Source organism: Setaria italica, chromosome I (assembly GCF_000263155.2).
Source record: "Setaria italica strain Yugu1 chromosome I, Setaria_italica_v2.0, whole genome shotgun sequence".
Lineage (NCBI taxonomy): Eukaryota > Viridiplantae > Streptophyta > Magnoliopsida > Poales > Poaceae > Setaria > Setaria italica.
The window spans coordinates 21,898,653-21,911,109 of NC_028450.1; the positions used below are offsets into that span (position 1 = coordinate 21,898,653).

The 12,457-nt window shown below is 48.3% G+C and overlaps 2 protein-coding genes across 2 annotated transcripts in view; both read left to right on the top strand.

The window, feature by feature from the left end:
* Positions 1-5,522, top strand: part of LOC101783016 — a 27,856-nt gene extending 22,334 nt beyond the window's left edge. The window contains exons 3-5 of the mRNA XM_014804947.2: positions 4,208-4,288; positions 4,378-5,099; positions 5,179-5,522. Coding sequence (XP_014660433.1) covers positions 4,208-4,288; positions 4,378-5,099; positions 5,179-5,317 — 942 coding nt within the window. The 3' untranslated portion in view covers positions 5,318-5,522. The remainder of the gene's footprint in view (positions 1-4,207; positions 4,289-4,377; positions 5,100-5,178) is intronic.
* A 3,392-nt stretch (positions 5,523-8,914) lies between these two features.
* LOC101783419 lies at positions 8,915-9,469 on the top strand. The gene has a single exon (XM_004954858.1). The coding sequence runs from the start codon at positions 8,915-8,917 to the stop codon at positions 9,467-9,469; it is 555 nt and encodes a 184-aa protein (XP_004954915.1).
* Positions 9,470-12,457: the final 2,988 nt, after the last annotated feature.

Below are 12,457 nucleotides of genomic sequence, written 5' to 3' on the forward strand. Positions count from 1 at the left end.
CCACTATGTTAGTATTACGTAGCATTAGATTTGTTACGGCTTTTGTTTAGAACTGTAGAAGGGAAGCCAATATCTCTGACGGTTCTTGCCACAAGGCGTAATCTTAGTTCTCACCACTGGTAGAGAATTGGTCTTTAGTTCCGGTTGGTAGGGTGCATATCTCCTGAAAATCCATCCGGGATAAACCAACCGGGACAAAAGGGGGGGTCTTTAGTCCCGGGTCTTTTAACCGGGAGTAAAGGTCCCCCTTTAGTCCCGGTTGGTGACACCAACCGGGACTAAAGGGGGACCTTTACTCCCGGTTAAAAGACCCGGGACTAAAGACCCCCCCTTTTGTCCCGGTTGGTTTATCCCGGATGGATTTTCAGGAGATATGCACCCTACCAACCGGAACTAAAGACCAATTCTCTACCAGTGGTGAGAACTAAGATTACGCCTTGTGGCAAGAACCGTCAGAGATATTGGCTTCCCTTCTACAGTTCTAAACAAAAAGCCGTAACAAATCTAATGCTACGTAATACTAACATAGTGGATGATAATATATAGATTAGATAAAAGATCAGCTAACAATAGTATATGATTGAATGATAATTATGCAATTATTCAGTTGGTCTGCAATGAGGCTACGAAACAAGTGTTCACATATAATTTTGTAGTGAGATATTTCTAAATCACGTCTCTTGGATCTCATGCGACTATTTTTTTTCACGTTTCTCTGGTAAGTATCATTTGTAGAACGCTAGTGATTCCATTACCCCATACTCTGCTTCATTTCAAATTGTAGAATGTTTTGGCTTTTCTAGGTTCACATATTTTGCTGCGTATCTAGACATTGTGTATATCCTACATAGCAAAAACTATGAGCCTAGAAAAAATAAAACAACCTATAATTTTGGATGGAGGGAGTAGTTTGATTAAGATCCTACAGATTATGTTGTGTCAATGGAAGAATGCGAAATTTTTCAGGTACATACCATTCAGTAATTCCCATTAGAATTCATAAAACATTCAGACATAAGTGTATGGTGAAAATCTTCGTATGAACTTGTAGCTCTGGGATTTTTGATAACTTGTAGCTCTTGGTGAGATCGACAACATTGTAGCTGGAAACCTTTACAATAGAACTCATTAGATTTCTCAAATATTGATAACTGCTCACCCATCCCAAATTATAGGTCGTTTTGACTTTTTTAGGTTCATAATTTTTGCTATGCACATAGATATACACTATGTACGTAGCAAAATTTATGAAGTTAGAAAAGTCAAAACGACCTACACAATATAATTTGAACGAAGAGAGTAACAAAGGATCAAAGGAAAAAAATCATGTTTCCACAATGATTAGTAATAGGTGAGATATAGTAAGGAAGCATCACACAAGGAAGGTCATGGGTTTGAACCAGTGAGAACCTCTCACGCGTATTTTACACGAAATATGCATGAAGTGTGAGTAGCTAGGGGTAACTTGAGAGCCTATGTTTTGTCTGGACGTTCAGATAACGATTATTGGATAATTTGGTTTCCTACTGTAATCGGCGTTATTGCTGACACACAATTCTTTGACAGCTCAAAAAGCGTAAAACATTGAGGTTTTGCTGTACTACTTTGATTATCTAATATTAGAAAATAAAGTTTCATCCAATAATCTAGTGGGGAGGCCGGAAATTGTATATTTGATTATCTAATATAAGTTTTTGGCTTTGTGGTCCGCTATGTACTTTTAGGTAACAATACCAGAGTGCACCACTACTATCTGCACTGCTATTTTTTCAAAAAAGAAAAAAGGAACTCGATAATTGTTTTCCCGATAGCTCAAGAAAAGTTAAGAAAATGTTGATACTGACAAACATGGCAAGCGTTTTCGGATCATATGCCTAGCTACATCAATGTAATGTTTTAGATGCAGTTTGACTTTTTCTTGAAAATAGAGCTGATGATTGATTAGGCTATTCCATGTGACAAGTGATATGTCATCAAAAGAGGTTTCAATTGATGAATGAAAAACAAAGTCACCCAATGCAGAGTTTCATTTCACGACTTCGTAGGCTACCCATACCATTTAATTGCGAGGCATGTGACAGGATATGGTTGGACGAAATGAAACTCTATAAGCCCTAATACAAATTTCAAAAGGTTCCATCATTTTGGAAACAATGCATACACAGTTTCATCCTAATAAAACTCTTTTCCTCTCTCACTTAATAATTACCTTGCTGTTGACGCTCATTATTGACATCTTCTTATTGTCATTTACGTGGCATGATTGGACTAATTCTTATACTAACCTACCACTGGGCACCTGAAATAACCCCGTTTTCGCATATGCAATATATTTTGAAGGATATTCTATTTTTGCAATAAATTGAAGTTAACGGAGAATAATTGGATAAAGCCCTAAACAAGCAACAACTCAAAGAAAGACGAACACCAACAGGCCCAGAAAGAGCCTAGGCCGATCGGCCTATGGAGCCCAGGCCGATCGGCCTAGGGTCCTCGTGGGCCCATCCATACTCATTCTTGTTGAGCAATCCTCCAAGATAACTTAGGGGTTAAGTTTGCAAAGATATGGCAATATGAGTTCGGGATCAAAGAAGATCAAGCAGAGAATTGGAAAGATATCAAGAGACATCCTTATCCCAAAGCTATCGACGTACTAGACCCACATGCAATTGAAAAGAAGACTCCAAAACATCTGAGAAGACTTGGAGACGAAGGGACGCACAAGCGGGCAAAAGGAAAGCCTAGGCCGATCGGCCTCGACCCCCCTAGGCCGATCAGCCTAGGGTGTTTCCTCACACCCTTGCCTTCCTATTCAGCTATGGGTCTTCCAGACTATAAATATGCCCAATCTCCATCAACACGCGTATCCATCCACCAGAACTCGACAAAACCAAAGGCATTCACCAGAGGGAGCTGAGGGCTGCTGCAAGCCTTCAAAGTTCTCTAGGAGATGGCTTAGGCCCGACCCTAGCTGCCATGGCCTCCCTACGCGGTTATGCCATGGTGGAGTTCAAGAACAGTAGTAGATCATCGATGGTATGTACTCGGAGGTGATGATCCAAATACATCTATTATGTGAGTAATGTTCTCCACGTCATCCGATCTGTTAACGACTCAATGCCTCCTTTTATGCTCTTCTATCTATCATGAATATGCTTATTCCTTAGTCTAATACATGTTTAGACTACATAGCATGCTTTATGTAATCATGGTAATTAGATCTAGTATGTTGATCCTTCTTGATAGCTAGACATGTTCACCTATGTTCGTGTCCTTAAACTGCTTGTACCGATAGAGGGGATCGTGACGGGGTCTGCTTCCGTGTAGGGTGGGGGGTTTTGGGAGGTTGACCGGAGGTAGTAGTTTAAAGATTGTTTTGGATGAGATGCACGGTCTGCTTGCTTATTAGCTAGAACTACAACCACAAGATGATAGGCTCCTGTTGCCCCCCCTGGTGGTGTTATCTTATATATATCTATGGATGTGATCAACCTGCGTTCTCATCATTCATCTTTACATCAATGTTATTCTTTATATGCAATCTATGCTTCATGTTAGGATTAGATCCGTTGAGCTACATAGAAAATCCTAGTCAGTTCGCTACCGATCCACGGATTGATACACCTTGGATAGAATACTCTAAGGGAAAAATTACGATGATCTGTACGCTTGCGGTTCACAAATTGGCGCGCTAATTACTGTCAACACTTGTCATGTCATCACATATACTGGTGTATCACCGTATTTAATGTGCATGAAACTTCTATGAAACTTGCACTGAGATTAGATTTATATTAGGTACTTATATGTGTCCTGGTGAAAGGGAAAAAGGGACCGACAACGTGCACCCAGTGATACCGAATCCTGAAGAAGCCACGAGGTATGCGTAGTGAGAATAGTATAATGTACCAGAGATGGACTCACACTAAACTTTGATTTGTTTTTGTTATCAAATTAAAGTAGCGCAGCACATGGAAATTGGAAAGGCGCCTAGTCAAAATCATGGAAAAGCCACAGGAGGAAAAGCCACAGCACTTCGTGGCTTGCTGCCACTAGCCCACCAGTCACAAGTAAGTCACCACGTAGGCAATTAGGCATTGAGCATATAAGTAGAGGACAGTAGCTCACCACTCGCCATTGCGCCAACAAAAACGAAGTTCGCATCCATCCCACTTGCTGCTCATTAACATCGTTTGCATCTGAGCAGCTGTTAGTTGAGTTGCAATGTCTGGGCAAGAACACCAAGCTCCCATCGCCCTACTCCTCATCCTCATCGTCTCTGTCAGCGGTGAGCTGCCGATCCATGAAGGCAGGCGCGCGAGGAGCTCTCTGTTTTCTTGATGCTTCCTTCTTGTTCTAATATAACCAATTTTTTCCTGTGATAAATACATCAGTGTTTCCTCCAGAACATTAACCATCACGAACCACTGCGGGCACACTGTGTGGCCGGGAATCCTGTCCAGCTCGGGCTCGCCGACGCTAGAAACCACCGGCTTCGCCCTCGAGCCGGGCCAGTCGCGGTCGCTACCGGCGTCACACGGGTGGTCGGGACGCCTCTGGGGTCGCACGCACTGCTCGGTCGACTCGGCCGGCAGGTTCTCCTGCGTCACCGGCAACTGCGGATCCGGCCAGCTGGACTGCGCGGGCCACGGAGCCAAGCCGCCCGCCACCCTGGCCGAGTTCACGTTCGACGGCCACGGCGGCCTGGACTTCTACGACGTGAGCCTCGTCGACGGGTACAACCTGCCGATGCTTGTGGAGCCGCGCCATACGCACGGTGCGGCCGCGGGGCCCAACTGCGTGGTGACGGGGTGCGTGATGGACCTGAACGGCGCGTGCCCCGCCGAGCTGCGGGTGGGATCGTCGGACGGCCGCGCCGTGGCGTGCAGGAGCGCATGCGAGGCGTTCGGGTCGGCGGAGCACTGCTGCCATGGGGAGCACGGGAACCCCAACACGTGCTGGCCGACGGTGTACTCGCAGTTCTTCAAGAAGTCGTGCCCGCGGGCCTACAGCTACGCGTACGACGACGCCACCTCCACCTTCACCTGCGGCGGCGGCGGCACGTCGTACGCCATCACCTTCTGCCCAAGCACAACCAGGTGAGCTATTATAGGTACACATATAGTGTTCTCCAGCGTAATGTTTTGGAGTCGCTGATGATCGTTCCGTTAACTGCAGCGTGAAATCAGTGGGAACAGATGCGGCGTCCGTTGGCGGCGGACAAGTGGGGTCGTCGTCGTGGCCTGTCGCGCCGCGGCATGGATCCAGCCTTGTCCTCCTCGGCGTCGCGATTGCGGCCCTTGCACCTGTCTTTTAACTACTTCTACTACTATCAACGGAAGCGACCAACAATCCAGCATATCTGCATATGCTGGGCGATGGACGCGGAGACCAATTCCCTCTTTTATATACAAAAGTTAATTTCAATTTTTTTTAATTCTATATCGTCTGGGATGTCCAAACTTCCTGATTGTATTTCTATGATCAGAGATCAACAACCACAATGCATTCATGGCATCCAACATACGAGTGATGGAGCAAAAATCAACCTAACATCTCCAGTTGTTTTTAAATAAATCATTCCTAATAACTCGCTAATAAAGACGTCTCGATATTTCGGTTATCGGGAGAGTTACTTTTGCAGTTTCCTAATAATCTCATCACAGTCTAACTACCATATTGGAAGAGTTAAAAGTTACTGAAGGATATGGGTACCCTATGGATCCCCTAGGATACTGGCCGGCCATAGCAAGTGGGCTCGCCTAACCAGAACGTGCGGGCCAAGGATGTGAAGATAGTTGGAGTGCAAGTCAAGGAGGTCAGCGATTCAAATCAGCCTGGATATTGCGGGATACTTGTTGTAATCTGACTCGGGTTGTTTTCCATGTAACAACTGACTAGATTAGATTCAAACAGACTTGTAACCCTAAGTCATTAGCCTATATAAAGGCAGCCAGGGGCGCCCCCCCTTCGAGGGCATGTTAATTCTTCGTACCCGCGCAAAACAATACAAATCAGCAAAATACAGGATGTAGCGTATTACTCTCTGGAGGCCCAAACTTGTCTAAACCTTCGTGTTCTCGTGATTACCTACGAGTCTTTGATCTCGCAATTCTCCCTGCCTACAAATCTACCACTTTGGTAACCCTCTGGTGGACTGCCAGGCTACTAAATCTGACAGTTGGCGCGCAAGGTAGGGGCGATTGTGAGATCCTCCCCAGCGAGCTCAATAGCATCTTGCCCCGATGTCGTCTTCCCATAGAGCATGAAGGACACCCTCGCCAACCCGATCCAGCTTCGCTTCAGGACCATGCTGGCGGATCCTGATTCTGCCGCTTTCTTCGTCGACTTGACGTCCATCGCCAGCTCGGCGTCCGTTGGATCTGCACCAGCAGAATAAGACTTCCACCCAGAGACCTTCGTGCCACTCACCCAGCAGATCGGCGACCTCTCCCTCTCCGAGAGGATTCATAACATCCTTGCTACAACCTACCGACCCATGCCCTCTGACCTGATTGCAGGGCTAGATCGCATCAACAACACCATTGTTGAGTGCATCAACCTCTCCGAGACACCGCTACGCTCAACTTGGTCAGCGTAGGGTCCTTCCCGCACCCCCTTTGGTCTGAGGAACTCCGCTACCGTGTTTTCCACGAAACTCCCATCATGCCAGATCGTGAAGCCTTCGTGATCTCCGCCGATGATCCACCCATGGATGGGAAAACCTCTTCACAGGAAGAAGGTCGCAATGCTAAGAACCGGGACCATGCAATACAGTGCCAACGGGAGCAAGAGGACACCCAACAACATCAACAACCTACTACTAACATGGGAGCCGAGGCAGCAGGTGACCAACGCCGAGCACCGCCCGCTGCCAACACCGACCCATCGTGCGGTAACGATGGTGACAACGGTGATCAGGACGGTGCCCACGGCAGACACAGGCGGCCTATGCGCGCCCGCAATCTACAAGCCGACCTTGAGGAGGTCGGCCACAACGTCTCCACCACACCCCAGACTAACCTGGGGGCTGCCTACGCCGATCTGAAAAACCTTCCAGACTCAGAGCCACTCGAGCGAATCCGGGCACATATCCGCATCCCCAACACCTAGATCGAAGACCCCGCCCGGAGCTGGTCAACACACTCCTAGTCCACATCTACCCGGCACTCTCGAAGCCGATCCTCTCGTAGCAGATCCGGTCACCACCGAGGCGACCACGGTAACCGCGGGGAAGGTCGGCTGGAGCCCATCCGTGAAGAGGAGGTGGAGCAACCCGCCAACCCACCCGCCAATAACGCCCATCAACTTGACAACCACGACAACCACCACTGTGGCAGGAGAGGCAATGGCAAGAACCGTGGCAGACAAGATTGGCAACATGACGTTCACGAACAGTTACAAAACCGCCGCGACCTCCGCGACAACCTCAACAACCGCCACCAAGAGTAGGAAGAGGCCGAGCTCCACCACCGCGCTGAGTATGGTCACGACTACGGCGCTCCTACACTCGATGGCAAGTTAAATCGCGACGCAAAATGGGAAGACCACTGATGCCAAGGAGAGAAGATACGTCGCTGTGCCGACTATGACCGCATGTACAGCGTCCCTGAAGACGCCTATAGACCACCCAACCGCAACAACGGTGGACGCCCCAGGGCACCACCTGTCGAATAGAACCGCGAGGACAATGATGACATGGCGATCGATGGTTTCGCCACTTTCACTCTCCACCTAAGGGCCATTGAGTGGCCTACCTTGTTCAAGCCGACCATCAATAAAAAGTACGATGGCCGCTCCGACCCCACTATATGCCTCGAAAAGTACAGCACCACAGTGAAAGCTGCAATGGCACCTATGACCAGATGGCCGCCTATTTCCCAGTGGTGATGGGTCCCGCCCCTCTCCTGTGGCTAGAGAACCTCCCACCCAGTAGCATCAACACTGGGGGTCAGCTCACTAGGCCTTTCACCTAGAATTACCAGGCTACCTACAGCCAACCTGGAAACATGGAGAATCTTGGGAAAGTCCACCAACGGAAGAACAAAACTCTTCGAGAGTACGTGAACCACTTTTTCGGGAACCGCAACAAGCTGGCCGGCGTCGAGGATCGTGATGTCATCTTGTACTTCTGCTCCGGTCTAATGAACCACAACATGATCTGCAAGCTATATGAGGCTGCCCCCAAGACGATCGGGCAGATGATGCAGCTTGTCAACCTTCAGCCTGACATAGAGGAGGCGACGCAAGTACAGTTCCGGAGCAGCAAGCATCGCCAGAACAGTGACCACGAATCACCGACCCATGAGGAACACCAAGCACGACTAGAGTCCTCCAAACTAAAAAAAGGGCCCCCGAGGTCCTCACTGCCGAAGGCGATCCCGCCAGGCCAACAACCTTCCTCCGGGAAGAGTTTGATGACACCCTGAACGCTCCGTGCCCCTTCCATAAGGACGCATATCACAATCTCTGAGACTGCACGGTCCTCAAGAAAGAGCTCAACACCCCGATGGAGTAGAAGTGACCTCGCTGCAACGACTATCTCAGGGACGACAATCGTCGCGACAACCGCCGCCACGATGACCGTGATGACCACAGCGAACGTCACCGTGACGATCGTCATGACCGCCACTGTGATGACCATGACCACCATCGTGATGAACGCGATGATCGCGGCAACTGCCGACGCGATGACGGCAACGATCAGCACTGAGAGGAGCACCGTGACCAGCCAAACCCAGATGCCCACCTGGCCGGCGTCGACCTGAATGGGCAGTTCTAGCAACCGAACCGTCAAGTCAACATTATCATGGACGGTCCCAATACGTTCAGCAGCAACCACAAACACAGGCTGCACCAGCGAGAGGTGCACTTCATCTCCATATGCCCAATCTAGTATCTGCATTGGTCGGAGATGCCTATGACCTTCTCTAGGGATGATCAGTGGGTACATATTCCAGATCCAGAGTCCTACCCGCTGGTGGTCTGCCCGACCATAGATCGGGCTCTTCTCCCCAAAGTGCTAATTGACTGCAGCAGCGGGCTTAACATCATATTCACCGAAACCCTGAAGCGCATGGACTTCAATTTCGACCGCTTCCAACCCTGTGAAGACCACTTCTACGGTATCATGCCCGGCAATGGATCCTATCCTATCGGCTGTGTTATTTTGCTAGTTACCTTTGGCACGCCCAACAACTACCGTATGGAGCACCTCACCTTCGAGGTGACCAACTTCAAAACTTCCTACCATGCCATCTTTAGCAGACCCATGCTCGCAAGGTTCATGGCGATTCCATATCACACCTACCTTGTCCTCAAGATGCCAGCTCCAAACGGTGTCCTTTCCAGCTACGGTGACGTTGAGACATCATACAAGTGCGACACGGAGGCGGTACAGCTCGCTGAAGCCCTGGAGTACTCGGCCAAAGCCATCGCCATGCTTGCCGAGGCCCAGAAGGTGGACTAGAACTAGCTCACAATCCCAGAGACAGAGTCGATGCCCATGGCACTGTAGCCCGACCCAAAGGTTAAGAAGATCTGCCTCGGCCTGGAAGACCCCTCCAAGATGGCGCTCATAGTGTCCGACCTCTCCCCCAAATAGGAACTCACGCTTACTAGTTTCCTCCAGGACAACTCGAACATATTCACGTGGAAGCCATCTGATATGCTCGATGTCCCGCGGGAGCTGGCTGAGCACTCCTTGGAATTGAGCAATACAACAAGACCGGTCAAACAAAAGCTTCTCCGTTTCGCTGAAGATCGCATGGAGGCCATTAGGGTAGAACTCAATAAGCTCTTAGCTGCCGGTTTCATCTGTGAATGTAAGCACCCTGACTGGTTAGCAAATCCAGTCCTTGTAAAAGAAAAATTGATGAATGAAGCATGTGTATCGACTACACCGATGTCAATAGGCACTGCCCTAAGGACCCCTTTCCTCTTCCGCACATCGACCAGCTCGTGGACTCTATGGCTGGAAGCACATTGCTATGCTTCCTCAACTGTTACTCGAGCTATCATCAGATCGCCGTCAATCCTACCGACCAAGACAGAGTGGTGTTCATAACAACTTTTGGCACCTACTGCTACCACCTACCAGAAGGCAATCCATGGCTGCCTCAAGAAGCAACTACACAGGAACGTCGTGGCCTACATTGACGATGTGGTTGTCAAGACTAAGGATGAGGAGAAGTTTATAGCCGACCTCGCAAAAACCTTCGACAGCCTTCGGGCCTATCGCTAGAAAGTCAATTGGGCAAATGTGTCTTCGGTGTCCCATCTGGAAAGCTCCTAGGCTTCATGATCAGCCAGCACGGCATCGAAGCCAATCCCATCAAGGTTGAAGCCAACTAGCAAGAAAGATGTCATGAAGCTTACCGGCATGATGGCATTATTTCTAGGCGCACAAGATCTGGGTAGTATCCTCATACCCAATTGCTGAAATCCTTTGCAATAGGGATATCAACGGCTGAGTTGTCAAGTGGTCTGTAGAGCTCAGCGAGTTAGACCTAGATTTCTACCCACGCCATGCGATCAAGTCGTAGATCCTAGATGATTTCATGGCTGAGTGGACAGAGATCTAGAAGCCACCCTCCCTAGGGAGGCCCGAACACTGGACAATGTTCTTTGACGGCACCCTTAACCTCGAAGGAGCCGCGCGGGGGTCCTCTTCATATCCCCCAAAGGTGAGCAGCTCAAGTACGTCCTCCAGATCCATTACAAGACCACCAACAATGGTGCTGAGTACGAGGGACTCATCCACAGCCCTCGCATTGCTGTTTCCCTTGGAATCAAATGCATCCTCGTGTTCGGTGACTCCAAGGTCATCATCGAGCTGGTCAATAAGAACTGGGACTACAGTAAGGAGACAATGGACGCTTACTGCACCGAAATCTGCAAACCTGGACCTGCTCCTGACAAAGAGTGCTTTTATTGTCACGAACTTGGTCATTGGAAGAGAAATTGCAAGCAGTACCTAGCTTCATTGAAGAATGGCGGAAGTAAGAGTACTTTCACCTCAGGTACGCTTGTTGTTAATGTTATAGACAACATATTTCTCGCTGATACAATTATTAATTCTTGGGTATTTGATACCAGATCGGTTGCTCATATTTGCAATTCGATGCAGGGAATGATAAGAAGTAGAAGCATTGAAAAGGGAGAATTTGATTTCCGCGTGGGCAATAATGCAAGAGTTGCTGCATTGACCATCGGGACGATGCAACTCCACCTCCCGTTAGGATTTATTATGGAATTGAACAATTGTTATTTTGTTTCTAGTTTAAGTCAAAACATTATGTCTCCTTCATGTATGATGAAGGATGGTTATTCATTTGCGAGTGAAAACCATGGTTGTGTGATCTCTAAGAATGATATGTTTATGGCTTTTGCATCCATTGTGAATGGATTGTTTATTTTAAATCTTGATGGTTCACCTATTTGTAACATAAATGCTAAAAGGCCTCGGCCTAATGATTTGAGTCCTACCTACTTGTGGCATTGTCGTTTGGGTCATATAAGTGAAAAGCGCAAGAAGAAGCTCCATTCTGATGGACTTCTAACTTCGTTTGATTTTGAATCATATGAGACATATGAGGCTTGCTTGCTAGGCAAGATGACCAAGACGCCTTTCACAGGTTTTCCTGAGAGAGCAGTAGACTTGTTGGAACTCGTACATAGCGATGTATGCGGACCAATGAGCACGACGGCTAGAGGAGGATTCCAATACTTCATAACTTTCACTGATGATTTTAGTAGATATGGCTATGTCTACTTGATGAGGCACAAGTCTGAAACATTTGAAAAGTTCAATGAATTTCAGAATGAAGTTCAAAATCAGCGTGGCAAGAAAATTAAGGCCTTACAATCTGATCGTGGAGGCGAGTGTCGGTGTTTTAGACCGGCAACCCGCCTAGGGGTACCCTAGGTGGTCTTTTGTGCGGTAAGGGTCGTCGAGAATCAAGGAATCAATGGTGATGCAAGGAACACGATTTAGACAGGTTCGGGCCGCTAGATCGCGTAATACCCTACGTCTTGTGTGTTGGTTTGTATTGATGTATGTTCTGGTCTTGAGATTGTTGTTTGAGGGGGGTCCCTGCCCGGCCTTATATACCCGGGAGGGCAGGGTTACAAGTCTGAGTCCTAGTCGAGTACTATTACAGAGTTCTACTCGGTATCAGCCCGAGTAGTTTTCCATAAACATACAAGACTAGTCCGAGTAGGATACGCCCATCCTTGTTCTGATCATGTCCGAGTACGTCGCTTAGAGGGCCGTCCAAGGACTACTCGTGGGTCTAGGGAGTAGTCCCGACAAGCCCCCAAGTACTTTGTAGTCGTGCGCCATAGTCTTGGGCACTGCAGGCACCACCCGAGTAGTTTTGCGGACTGAAGTGCCCAAGTACTGTCGCGTGGCTGGAAGGTACTCTTTCTGCAGCTTCAAGTTGTCTCCGTCCCGAGT

Bases quoted from the DNA above. Each gene is read 5' to 3' on its own strand.
- LOC101783419 (XM_004954858.1), top strand. From the start codon at position 8,915: ATGCCTATGACCTTCTCTAGGGATGATCAGTGGGTACATATTCCAGAT.